The sequence below is a fragment of the Saccostrea cucullata genome, unplaced genomic scaffold (assembly GCF_032062105.1).
Source record: "Saccostrea cucullata isolate Sc308-1 unplaced genomic scaffold, CSIRO_AGI_Scuc_v1 ctg4689, whole genome shotgun sequence".
Classification (NCBI taxonomy): domain Eukaryota; kingdom Metazoa; phylum Mollusca; class Bivalvia; order Ostreida; family Ostreidae; genus Saccostrea; species Saccostrea cuccullata.
This window is the reverse complement of record NW_026935169.1, coordinates 43,667-56,206: the sequence shown is the minus strand read 5'-3', so window position 1 is coordinate 56,206 and position 12,540 is coordinate 43,667. Positions and strand designations below refer to the sequence as shown.

The following is a 12,540-nucleotide window of genomic DNA, read 5'->3' as shown; positions in this document are numbered from 1 at the left end:
TGAACCATGAGAGATAGAGACTACATATTTGATATGCTTACTCCACCAATGACGCTCTTTCAAATGACACCAAGGTAAATGACCTTGTGACCTTGACTGTGACCTATATGCTTAAAATAGATTTTACAAAATTTTCGCCATAACTTTTGAACCATGAGAGATAGAGACTTCATATTTGGTGTGTATGGCACGCCAAATTCACAAAAATGAGATAAACCTAGTTTCACATTTGATAAACTAGGTTTATCGACTGTAAACTATAGTTTACAAACCGTAAACTATAGTTAACGATTCATTAAGTATAGTTAACGATTCGTTAAGTATAGTTTTCATCTGTAAAACTATATTTAACGGTTGTTAACTATAGTTTTCGAATGATAATCTAAGTTTATCTGTCTGTAATAAGCGTTAACAATTGATTTTGTTGATAAACATAGATTTACGTTTGTAAACTATAGTTTACAATCGTAAACTATAGTTAAGAGTTGCTAATCATAGTTTCACAAATTGTGAAACTATATTTATCAGATCGTTAACTATAGTTAACGGTTTGTAAACTATAGTTTACAAATCGTGAAACTGTATTTATCAGATAATCTATGTTTTGCAATCGCAAATGATTGTTTTCAGTGTTAAGTATAGTTTACGGTTGTGAAACATAGATTATCGCGTTAACTATGGTTTACGGATGTAAAATATAGATTAACGTTGTTAACTATAGTTTACAGTCCGTAAACTATAGTTTACAACCGATAAACCTAGTTTATCGACTGTGAAACTATGTTTATCTCATTTTTGTGAATTTGGCGTGCCATAGGTGTGCATACTCCACTAATGAAGTTCTTCAAATGACACCAAGGTCAATGACCTTGTGACCTTGACTTTCACTTATCTGCTGAAAGTAGTTTTTTAAACTTTGTTGCCGCTGGGCGCATAGTGTTTCACAAACACTTCTTGTTTCTTCCCTTAAAGTGTCATTTTAATGGGTCATTTAAATTTATATCATTTTTCTTTTTACTAACAATGCATATTTTTACTAATTTTTATTTTCGTGTAAATTATGTTAAAGTCAGTTAAATAGCGTATATTATGCACAGCTCGTGTTATTTCTGTTATACAGTACACATGTGCCGACTGTAAATAAATTTTACTTGACTTGATGCTTTGTACCAAGTTTGCCTAATGGTTCTTGAGAAGTTGAAAATGTGAAAGGTTTACAGACGGGCGGACGGACAGGTGATCAGAAAAGCTCACTTAAGCTTTCAGCTCAGGTGAGATAAGCTAATAAAAAGAAGATTTCAATTATTATTATATCATTTTTATATCAAAACATTGGTTCAGTCAGTGTGCAGTGTAGAAAGGGTCTTTTGACCTTTTACTGACATTAGGCATACCCTGTAAAGTGAACTTCCGTTTTCCGTTTTGCCGCCGGTTTGTTTTGATTTTGGGACAGTTACAACATACGGTATGTTTCTAACAATTAATAGCCAGCTATAATGACTACTGTGTAAAATTTCTACTAAATATGACGATATTCTAAAGAAATTATCACGATTACACTCCCAAAAGTATTGTGGATATGGATCATGCTCAGAACACCTGAAGTTTGTTGTAGAGACTTGTTCAAACTTCCTTTCTGAAGATTATAAATTTTTACATGGCCTTATTACTGAAAATTGCTTTAATTTTGGTGAAGTAAAAACAGTCGTATCCTTACTGGTGATATATCATTTTATTTTTAAACTTTGCAGCAGAAGTTGCATTAACAACCGCATTTTGGGATTCGTTAAGATTTAAAAGCTCTGCATTCTTTATTTTAGGGAAATGTTGAATTTTAAATTTCATTTAGTATCAGGGGACAATGAGATGTTGAAATCTGCTTGAGTATTTTCGTGGGAAGGAAAAAACAAGATGTGTTTGTGAAACACTATGCACCCGGTGACAACAAATTTAGAAAAAGCTATTTTAGCCATACACAGGTCACAGTTCAGCACATACACAGGTCACAGTCAAGGTACAAAGTCATTGACCTTTGTGCCATTTGAAAGAACTTAATTAGTGGAGTATGCATACCAAAGATAAAGTCTCTATCTCCTACATGTCCTATGGTTTATAGGGCTGAAACGATTCACCGAAATATCGATATTGTTCGATATAAGTGCTCGGTTCAATTTTCGATTCACCATCTCGATTTTCGGTTCGATACGTTTTTTTATAATCGGGTTTGGTTAACTCTTTGAAATAGATCGGGTTCGACCTTATTTTAACAGTTTGACACACACGAGGGAGAAAATTGGGACGGTAAAGTTTCAGAGTAGGCTGCCTCTGCTATTATTTACACGAATAAAGTGTTCTTAATCAACAGAACCACAAGTATCAGAGATGTGCAATTAACAAAGTAGTAAATTCGGGCTAGTAAAAATTGTAACTACGCATGTAATACATAAAGTACAACCGGTATTTCACTCATTTTTGCTATCAAATTCCCAACCAGTGAATATTTTCCAGGCAGCATGCTCCTACTGTCAATAAATCTCCATAATTTCTCCATTTTGCAGTACTTCCTGACTTATTTACTTCCAAAAACGATCGTTTTTTTTCCTAATCCGAATTTCCTCCGTTTATTGTAAATACATGCAGATATCTCATTAAAATTATTTACGATCACTCGATCAACTGAAAGATCAGTGTGATTCACATGAAATATATTTCTAGTGTATTTAAGGATTTAATATGAAAACAAAATGAATTTATTTTCATTCTAAATGAGTGTGCAAAATAATCAGAAAAGGAAAGATCTTCAGATGTTTTTTCTTAAATTCATTTTTATTTTCTGTCATAATCATTAATTTTATATGATTTAATTTTAATAGTGAGAATAAAATTTTAATTTTCAAAAGGTTGACCTTAGTACCCTGACTTTTTCAATGATTAATTTTTTTTCAACATTTGTTTTATTTTAATTTTTGTCCCTATATTTGGGCTAATATCTTTGTACTTGGGGCTAGTAACTTTATTGCTGCCACTAGCCTGTGGGCTAGTACTTGAATTTTTAGATTGCATACCCCTGGTAGTATATTTCTATTGTATCACCACCTTTTACTCTTTGTTTTTTTAAATCTGAATATGTTTTCTTTAACCTTATGAATAGTTTCGTTCTGAAATTGTATCGTATTGAAAAAATTGAATTGTGACACAAGTATTGCAATACGTATCGTATCGTGGAGGGGGCGTATCGTTTCAGCCCTAATGGTTTAAATGTTATGGCGAAAAATTGAAAAAGCTGTTTTTAACGTTTAGATCCCAGATTAGGTCACAAGGTCATTCCACAGCTTAGGTCACAAGGTCATTGACCTTGATGTCATTTAAAAGAGCTTAATTAGTGGAGTAATCCTGAAGTCTTTGAAGGTTAAAAGGTGCATAGACACAGATTAGAAGTTAATATTTTCTGAATAATATCACAAAAAATATTATTTCATCTAAAAGTTATTGAAACTTTAAATTTTTGGATTGTTTTGATTGACATGTCCTTGCACTTTCATAAATTTTAATTTTTTTTTTAATACTTAGGAAAAGTGGCAAAAAAATATCCACTTCAAATCTGTGTCTATGCACCTTTAAAGTTGACAACAGACAGACAGGCCAAAAACAATATGTGCAATCGATCTATGATATCGATCCGGGCGCATAAAAAGAAAAATAGCATATCAAATATATGACCATTAATTGTCCTTTATCATTAACACAGACATTGTTCAATTGTTTAATGAAGTCACCAGTACAAATTACAACTTTATAATCATAAACAATTATTAAATTTTTAAAAATCCTATGTTGTCAAAAATAAGGCATAAATCAGGCAAAAATTAGCATAAATTAGTACTCAGAACTCCTTTGAAATTGTATATTGCTTCATTATAGTTCTAGTTTATGAATAACAAATATCATTTATCAGTGTACACCTATCATTTATAATAATGAAGAACTTGATGAATAATAAATTCAATTTTATGCTCCTAATTAAGTCAGGTGATCTACTTTTCTACTGCTTTAGGTTTAAAAAATATGTTTGTTTCTGCTTCCCTGACTAGTCTTAATTTATAGTGTTGACCTTTTTATAAATCAAAATGCTCCTCAGTTAAGATCTGAAATTCCAGTTTATGTTCAACGTCAAGAATCATTTTTACAAAAATAGATGCTTTGTTTTAAGAATAAATATGAAAAGAAATGACTATCTACCCCTCATTTTTTAACCTAAATAGCAGAGGACCCCTTTTTCCATAGGCATTACTGGTACTTCTGTTTATGTGCAAAGACTGAGTACAATGTAGCTGCAGAACTGTAGCTCTCCGAAAAAATATATATTGATAGAACGGAGAGCTACAGTGCCACCCATTGAAAAAACTGTTTATTTATTGCGCACAAAAAAGTGCGCTGTTTCTGGATTAATTCTTCCAAATTCTTACCTCAATTGCAAATAAAGCTAGATTTCAATAAAGTCCTTACTCCTCTATCAATTACTTTTGTAGTTTACATTTGTACGAAGCGTGTTGGACCGAATTATCTTGCAAACCAAAATGGCAGTATAAATAAGCAAAATTTTTGATGATCTCAATTTTAGGGTCAGGAGGGCTCATAAAAACAATTATGAAGAATGTTTTGTTGTGGAAACAGTGAAAGAATATGTTAGGAACACACGGTTAGTAATATTTTGAAATAACAGTTTTAAGAACATGCAGAAATAAATTGAAAAACAGCGCACTTTTTAGTGCGCAATAAATATACAGTTTTTTCAATGGGTGGCACTGTAGCTCTCCGGTCTATCAATAAATATTTTTTCAGAGAGCTACAGTTCTGCAGCTAAGTACAATGTTAAACTACCAGTGGTAGTTTAACATTGTACTCGGTCTTTTCATGAACAGAAGTATGGAAATGGAAATCTTTCATTTAATAAACAGTCATTTTATTATTAAGGAATCAAAATCGGGATGATTTTAATTGGTTTTCATTAAGGTCCAAATATTCATTTTTTGGCATGCATACTTGAACATCCTGTAAAGATGTAAAGCCACATCTTGAATTCCCCATATCTTAATCTTGCTTTATATGTTCAGGCACTTGTTTATTTGTTATCATGGTTATGTTGGAAAGAAATAAAAAATAAATTGGGTGTCTTCTATCACGTAAGTAGAGTCTAATTACCGGTATTCTGAAAAGGTGTAGCTTTCAAAATGCAGACTCGATATGTTGATGACTGTGTGATGAGAAACATATGGAAGCACTAACAGACACAGTTTTACTTCTTCATTAACATTTCTTCTCTGGGATTTGTATACATGGCTTACCCAGGCATGGGGCAGTGTAGGTTGATCTGGTTAGTACAATGTATCTCCTTTGTTTTCCTTTAGATTCCTTAGGTCTGCTCTCATTGTTTTCATTCATTCTTCTTTCCATGGGGATGCTAAATGCATTGGTATGCTTTTACACACTATCTACATGAGTCAAAGTTTGTGCACATTGGTCAAAACAAGCAAATTAAAACACTGGCATTTGGTACTGCCATCTCCACAGTCTACGGATACCTGATCCACTAGTCTCCTCACAAACCAAGAGAATCAGACTAGAAATCCTTGGCTAGCAAAGATGTATGGATCATGTGGATTGCATTCATGTATTTTTTTTTATTCAAAAATTTATATAATTCACTATTTCATTGAAAAATCTATTTACAAAAACAAAATAGCCTTATAATAATCAAATAGGCCTAAGTTATTTTTTACCTTAATCTTATCTTTAAAACTTATTTTAATACAGTCAACATTTAAAAAATTATGCACTATGCACATACAAGTGTACTTCTGAATATGCTAAAAGTTGTATTGAAAGTCACTTATATATAATGCAGATATGACCTGATTCGAGTAACATGATTAAGAGTGCTAAAAGAAACCACTGTAAGCCTGTAACACATTTGTTCAACTCTTTGACATATTTTGGTTGATGGGCATGAGTGCACTTTGTGTACACTAGACGGTTGCAACATTGTCTTTGTTTAGCTTTAATCGGAATTTAAATTGAACCAATTAGTTTGGTGTCGACATGTGAATTGATTTGTTTTGTAATAGAAACATGGAACAAGATTAGGTTGATTCTGTTGGAGCTCTTGTATGATTAAGTATCAACACTCTTAAATGTAAGTAAATACAGCACTGTACATGTAATCAACAGATAGGTTAAATTAATTATGCATACTCTAGGGATTAAAGTCAGTGTATTTTCCATTGAGCATGTCAAGGGATACTTACTTGTATATGATCTGTTACACTTAATTATTTTTTGCAGATTCGAAAGGTATTAAATTGGATTTATTATTCCTGTATTATGAAGGCTAAGGATGGTTTTTCGACGTCATTTAAATTTTTCATTCATATAATTGTCCCTTTGTCAAGGTGTACAAGATATAGATAGGTAAAAGTCTATAACAGCTTAAGTGACTTCATGGTTGAGTGAAAATGATGTTATAATAAAAAACCTAAGGTGGAGAGAGGACTCAAGTCTGATAATGGGTGATTTTTTAATGTGTTTGTCCCATGTAAATGGGATACAATTACATGTATAGACCAAAAAGGGATATTTCATTAGATTAGTAAGTGTATTTTTATTTTTTAATTCTGTTCATTGACTATTGCCATTGGCAAGTTTTTTGTTTTTTTTTGAATACTTTATAAAATGGATGTATTAGTCTGATATCAGCCTTTATCAGAAAGTGCACTTCATCATGTTTATTGAGATTTTCCGACTTGACAATTATCTTTACATGTGAGAGGCATGGTGTTATATTTATTGCTTCATATAATCACATCGACATGCTACATGTATAAATCTTTCTGTAGAAGAGATGACGGAGTTTCTATGCTTGTTATTTAACTTGTCTGAGGTAAAATATTCCATGTAGCTGCTATTTGTAGGTGAGGAATGCTTTAATTAAATTTTAAGTCAGTCTGTGTCAGGGATGACAGTGTCAGTTTTTAAGATAAAGATTAATGTAGTGCTGTATTTACACACATTCCTTTTTCTGTTGAATTAGACAAGAGAACATCTTCACAAAGGTGTGTACAGCCAGACAGGTGATAAACTTTGTACAGCTTGCTATGATAATCACTGTACAATGCTGTCCACAAGGCATAAGCACCGAACAATGATGATTCACAATCTTGTTCAGGAAAGTAATTATGTTTGCTTGATTGATCCAGAATTATGTTAAAACACAGCTGATCTACATACATGTACCTTATCACAGAGACATGTACTGTACACATTACGTGTAACTTTGTACCTCTTAAGTCCTATATACTGGAACTAGAAGTTAGATATTGGTCACTCATTGACAGACCTACTTCAGACACACTACAGTTACTTTTGTTAATATTCCTTCCCCCGGGGTGGTGTATTGTCACGGCCACAACTGACCAGACTTCACCACGGTAAGCAGCCCCCCTAAGGATCACGTATTGTCTGCTGCATGTTGAGGCCTTTATAGTCCATGAAATCCAGTGACACCCCCTACCTCTTAAAAGAATAAAGCACTGCAATGACATTCTGAGGAGAAACTCAATTGGTTATTACAGTATACCTGTGAAAAACTGTTTATCATTAAACTACACTTTATAGGTAACAGGGGAATTGTTCCCATGGGAAAGCAGTTTACAGTGTTATTGGGTAGAAATAAAAATTAAATGTCAAAAGTTAGAGGTACCTTGATAGAGACTTGTTGTGTAATGTTAGCATTAAGTGTGAGATAATGACGTGTAGTAGATTTATACAGGTCAGACGGTCGTGATAAAGACACTGCTTGGTTCCAAAAACATAAGTGGTTACTTTGTGTCTTTGTGCATGTTGTAAGGCAATAGTACACATCTGATTGGGGAATATTATCATAAGACATTGAATCTAGCTGGTAAATTATGTTTGTTTCTTTGAACATTTTTGTACAAATTCTCTATATTTATTTAAATAATGTCAAAGTTTATCTTGTATGTACAGATTTGAAAGAAATAGTAACTGTTCCAGATTTTCAGATGTATAATATATGTATGTATGCACTAAATGTAATATCAATGTTTTTTTTATTATTGATAGACCTCAATACTGACCAATGTGAGAGTGAGTGAAGAAAGAACAAAATGTCAACTTATAACGGGGTATACACACCCAGCCCTACACCCAAGCCTCACCCCCGGGTCAGACCTGAGGCTGCAGAGAATGCCAACAGACAGAAGGATGCTGGGAACTGGTTCAGCCATGATAATGGCCAGGGTTATCATTCTCCACCTCCACGAGAGAGGATCATGTCTGCTGAGGCCCGGAGGAACGCCCAACACAATAAAGGGTCCCTTGGTGACCTGATGTCAGGAAAAGGCAGCAACACTCCAGATTTCGAGGTCCACCACAGGGTAAAACCAGAGGCAGAGGAGTACGCCAACAGGAATCGGGGCGCCATGGAAAAGTGGTTTGATTACAGCCAGAATCAAAAGTATGAATCTCCTCGCCCAGGGGAGAGACTCAGAACAGAGGAGGCTAAGAGGGTAGCTGAGGTCAATAAAGGGGTGATGGGTGAGTGTATGGGGGGATATGCTGATCCTCCCGTGAAGAAAGCTGTACATCCAAGATCTGTGAAGGCCGAAGCTGCAGAAATGGCGGACAAAGGGAAAGGGGGAGCCATGAAGGATCTGATGGTGAATTACGGGAATCTCCGTGTCGATGATGGAAGACAAGGGCCAAAAGTGAAAGGGATGGATGCAGAGGAATATGCCGAGAGAAACAAGGGGACTGTAAGTAAGCTGATGAACAATTACGCTGATGTCCCGTTACCCGAGCAGCCCGCCCCCAAGGTTTACTTTGGAGGGGAGGAGGTGCAGGAGAAATACCAAGGGAAGGATATGGGACCAATGCTGAGGATGGAGGGACGTCTTCCTGACCACGAACCTAAGGTCCACAAGCTACACCAAGAGTCCCAGGGACCAGGGTAAGTACTGTAGATTTATTTTCATGATATAAAGGCCACTAGATATAAAACGAAATGTTCCAATAGAAATCAAACTGCCTGTAGTGTATCCTGGATTCTTGTACCAGGATATTTAAATGTCAGATAAGCATTGAAATTAATCTTTTAATTGTTGCATAAAGAGGAAAACATGAATAGACTTTTAAACTGCATTTTACAGTGTATATTTCTTTTGTAATTAATCAGGTAATTGATGTAAACAATATATTGAATTTCTGACTCATGTTGACCAGGGTTCGACACTAACTTTTTTAGGCATTGGTCCGGTCGGACTAGTGTTTCTTTACTTTCACTAGTCCACGGGAAATTTTATGAGTCCGTCAATTATATAAATAATTTTATACTTTTTTTGAAATAATCAAAAAATTTACATGAAATGTTTTATACCAAGATTCGTTGAAAATCTCGCAATCAGGAACTATGGTCGTATTCCCGATCTCATTCGTTTTTCTCTATACATGATTCCGACATCTTTTTTTATGTGTCATACTAAATCATGATCGCTAAAATGTTTAATTTCATACAATCGAGTCCTAAAAATCACGTAACTTCCCGCCAAGAAGCTAGAAAGCTAAAAATAAATACGGGTTTTTCCAGTGAAAGTTGTCGAGAATTGAACATCGGTAAATTTTTTTTTTTTCCCAGAAAAATTAATTAGTCCGTTCGGACTAATTAGCCACAAAATTTATTAGTCCGAAAGAAAATGTATTAGTCTGAGACTAACGGACTAACGTTAATGTCGAACCCTGTGTTGACAAATTGCACCCTGATACATACTTGAATTTGGGATCTTAAACACATTAAGGTTATATCAAATGAATCCAGTCTTGACTCTTATGTAAAGTTTAGTTCCAAGTTCTATCTATGGGCTTCTATATTTTGTATAAAAAAGTTTTTTTTAGTTTGAGAAAGAAGAGTTTTACTATATGTTATCATATTAACAGTGCAGTTAGGTTTCTTCAATGTATGTAAGAAGAGAGATGACTTTTTTCTAGCTGGGATGAAACTCCTCCTGTGGTAAGGTCAAGGCCAGAAGGTGACCGCGTGGCAGATAAATACCATGAACAGCACATCAGAAATCTCCAGGTCATGGACATGGAGGCTCCCCCACCGTCTGTCCGCACCCCCAAGGTACCCCCACAACTCCAGGAGTCAGAGACACCGTAAGTTTGAATTATACATTGAGCCAGTCAATAAACAAAAATGATTAGTAAGGAAAATTTGGAGTACAGAACTTTATTTGGAGTGATTTGATAAGAAAAATTGTGGATTGACATTGACTTTTAAAGAATCATTTTGTTATAACAGTACAATTGTGTAATAGTGCTGAAAAACATTCTTCATTTGTCAGTATTGATGTCATGTTTTCAATCAGTAATTCACATTTTCAAATTCTTCTCCAGAATTATGAGAAGTTTGATTAAGAACTAGTCTTGAATGTATAATGTTTTAGATAGTAATGAATGAAGAAGAATTTTCTGATTTCAGGAGACCCAAGACTTCACCACCTCGCATGCGACCGGAAGGTCGATTTTCTTATCAGAAAAATCAGTCATCAGAGATGTTTTCCATCATGAAAGGGGAGACCAACCAAGTGTCAACGCCACGTAAAGTGAATCGAATGATGCAGAGATCAGAAAACTGGTAAATCTAGTCATCAGGACACAGTTATCTGCCCTTGTCTACAGAGACCGTAATCTCAAGTATCCAGTCTCCTTAGTTTTTGTCTTTTGAACTTTTTGTTGCTGTTTATTATTTTTATATCCCAGCCATTTTTTAAGATACACACTTCATATTTTTAAGAGCATCTTTTAGTTCATACCTGTTTTATCATTTAAATGCAAATCTTGTTAACATGATGTGTTTAAGCATCACAATTTTATACGTTTTTCCTTAAAACATTAGAAAAGTGAATTTACATTAGAGCAGCTCTGTTGGAGAAAATATATTTACATGTAACATATCAAGTAAACTTAATTCTAGTTTAATAGAATATACCTGTATGGTAGAATTTAGTATCTAAAATGGAGGCCACTAAATGATAAGATTTAGTGATATAGTTTAATATCAGTTGCATATGTGAAGTTGTTATATTGAGAAAAAAGGAATATGTGTTCATTACTGAATACTCCACTCTGGTTGTGATTTTTTTAAAAACAAAAATTCTGAAGACTTTCTTAATGGTGCTATAATAATTGTAGTGTATCAAATGATAATTTTATGAAAAATTAATTTATTACATAAACATGTAAGATTTAAGAACAAAAACAAAGTTCATATTATTGTTCACAAGGTTGTGTTATGTAAAGTTGAAGAATTCTTTTTTTTTCTCTAAATGCAAAACGTATATTTCAACAATATTTACAGAAATAGAATTTAGAAAGTTGTTTTAAAAGATGAATTTTTACCTTGATTATTTTATTTAAACATCATGAAACACTTGCTTATTTGATTCAATGTTTTTTTGTGATATGATGCTGTGTTGTTGAAATTTTTTTCACAGTCAGTTTGAAGGAAGAATCTATGTCGTGTTAAACAGATATTTTTAAAAAAATGTTTAAATACAGATTTGTTTCCTTTAGGCCATAATAAATAAATTGCTAGATTCTCATCCGAATTTTTTTAAAAATCGAGGCGGGCCGGCGGCTTTTATTTTATGTTTTTTTATTTTTTCAATTTTGCATATTTTTTATTGACCTGGTCAATCGGTGTAATTTTATCTACAATTCCCAAATAAAAGTCATATAGTAAAGGTTCAATTATCTCTTACATCACATCATCACCAATCTTTTTCAACCTATGACCCTTGTTTAAAATATATATGCATGTATTACAGCAATTACTATCTTTTCAGCTGTCAAAATCATGTCGACTTTCGGGAATTTAAAACGAAAGTAGAATGGTAGATGAATACTGATCCCGATCAGAATTAAGACGAAGAAAAACAGAAATAAAAAAAATCGAGGCGGGGGTATAAAATCGGGGCGGGCGGGGATGAGAATCTAGGAATATTTTTATTCTGGCCTTAACACATGAAGCTGCATCATTTAATTCATTTAATTATAGAATTAAAAAAGAAAAAAATCAATATATTTGCCATTTGTTTTCTTTGATAGTACTCTACTTCTAAAAATCTTATTTCTGTTATTTGAAAAATAAAACATCTGAAGAACCACTGGGTCAAAAAAGATTTACTAGGTAACTTATGTGAAAGCTTAATGATTTAGTTCAAACAAGTTTGTTTAAATAGTTGAATCCACACTTTTCAAATGTTATGTCCCTTGGCTGCCATCTTTGGGGAAAAACCCATAGAATCCTCACAGTAGCCTTTATATTTTTCTGGTTTGTAATTGTATAACGTTTCCACCTGACTGGAAAAATTATGTGCATTTTGTATAATGATTGCCCAAGATGGGACTACCTATATATGGAAAGCCAAAAATTTTAACAGTGGATTTATTGGAGAAGTGTCGCCC

General features: G+C 33.6%; 1 protein-coding gene across 4 annotated transcripts; it reads left to right on the top strand.

The window, feature by feature from the left end:
• The first annotated feature begins 1,454 nt into the window (after positions 1 to 1,454).
• LOC134242081 (uncharacterized) lies at positions 1,455 to 11,639 on the top strand. 4 transcript variants are annotated; one of them, XM_062724104.1, is made up of 4 exons: positions 1,455 to 1,465; positions 8,140 to 9,025; positions 10,060 to 10,227; positions 10,553 to 11,639. In XM_062724104.1, the coding sequence occupies exons 2-4, from the start codon at positions 8,184 to 8,186 to the stop codon at positions 10,710 to 10,712; spliced, it is 1,170 nt and encodes a 389-aa protein (XP_062580088.1). In that variant the 5' UTR covers positions 1,455 to 1,465; positions 8,140 to 8,183; the 3' UTR covers positions 10,713 to 11,639. The 4 variants fall into 4 exon arrangements, with proteins under 4 accessions (XP_062580088.1, XP_062580087.1, XP_062580086.1 ...); XM_062724103.1 differs by lacking the exon at positions 1,455 to 1,465 and adding an exon at positions 5,250 to 5,374; XM_062724102.1 differs by lacking the exon at positions 1,455 to 1,465 and adding an exon at positions 6,059 to 6,193.
• Positions 11,640 to 12,540: the final 901 nt, after the last annotated feature.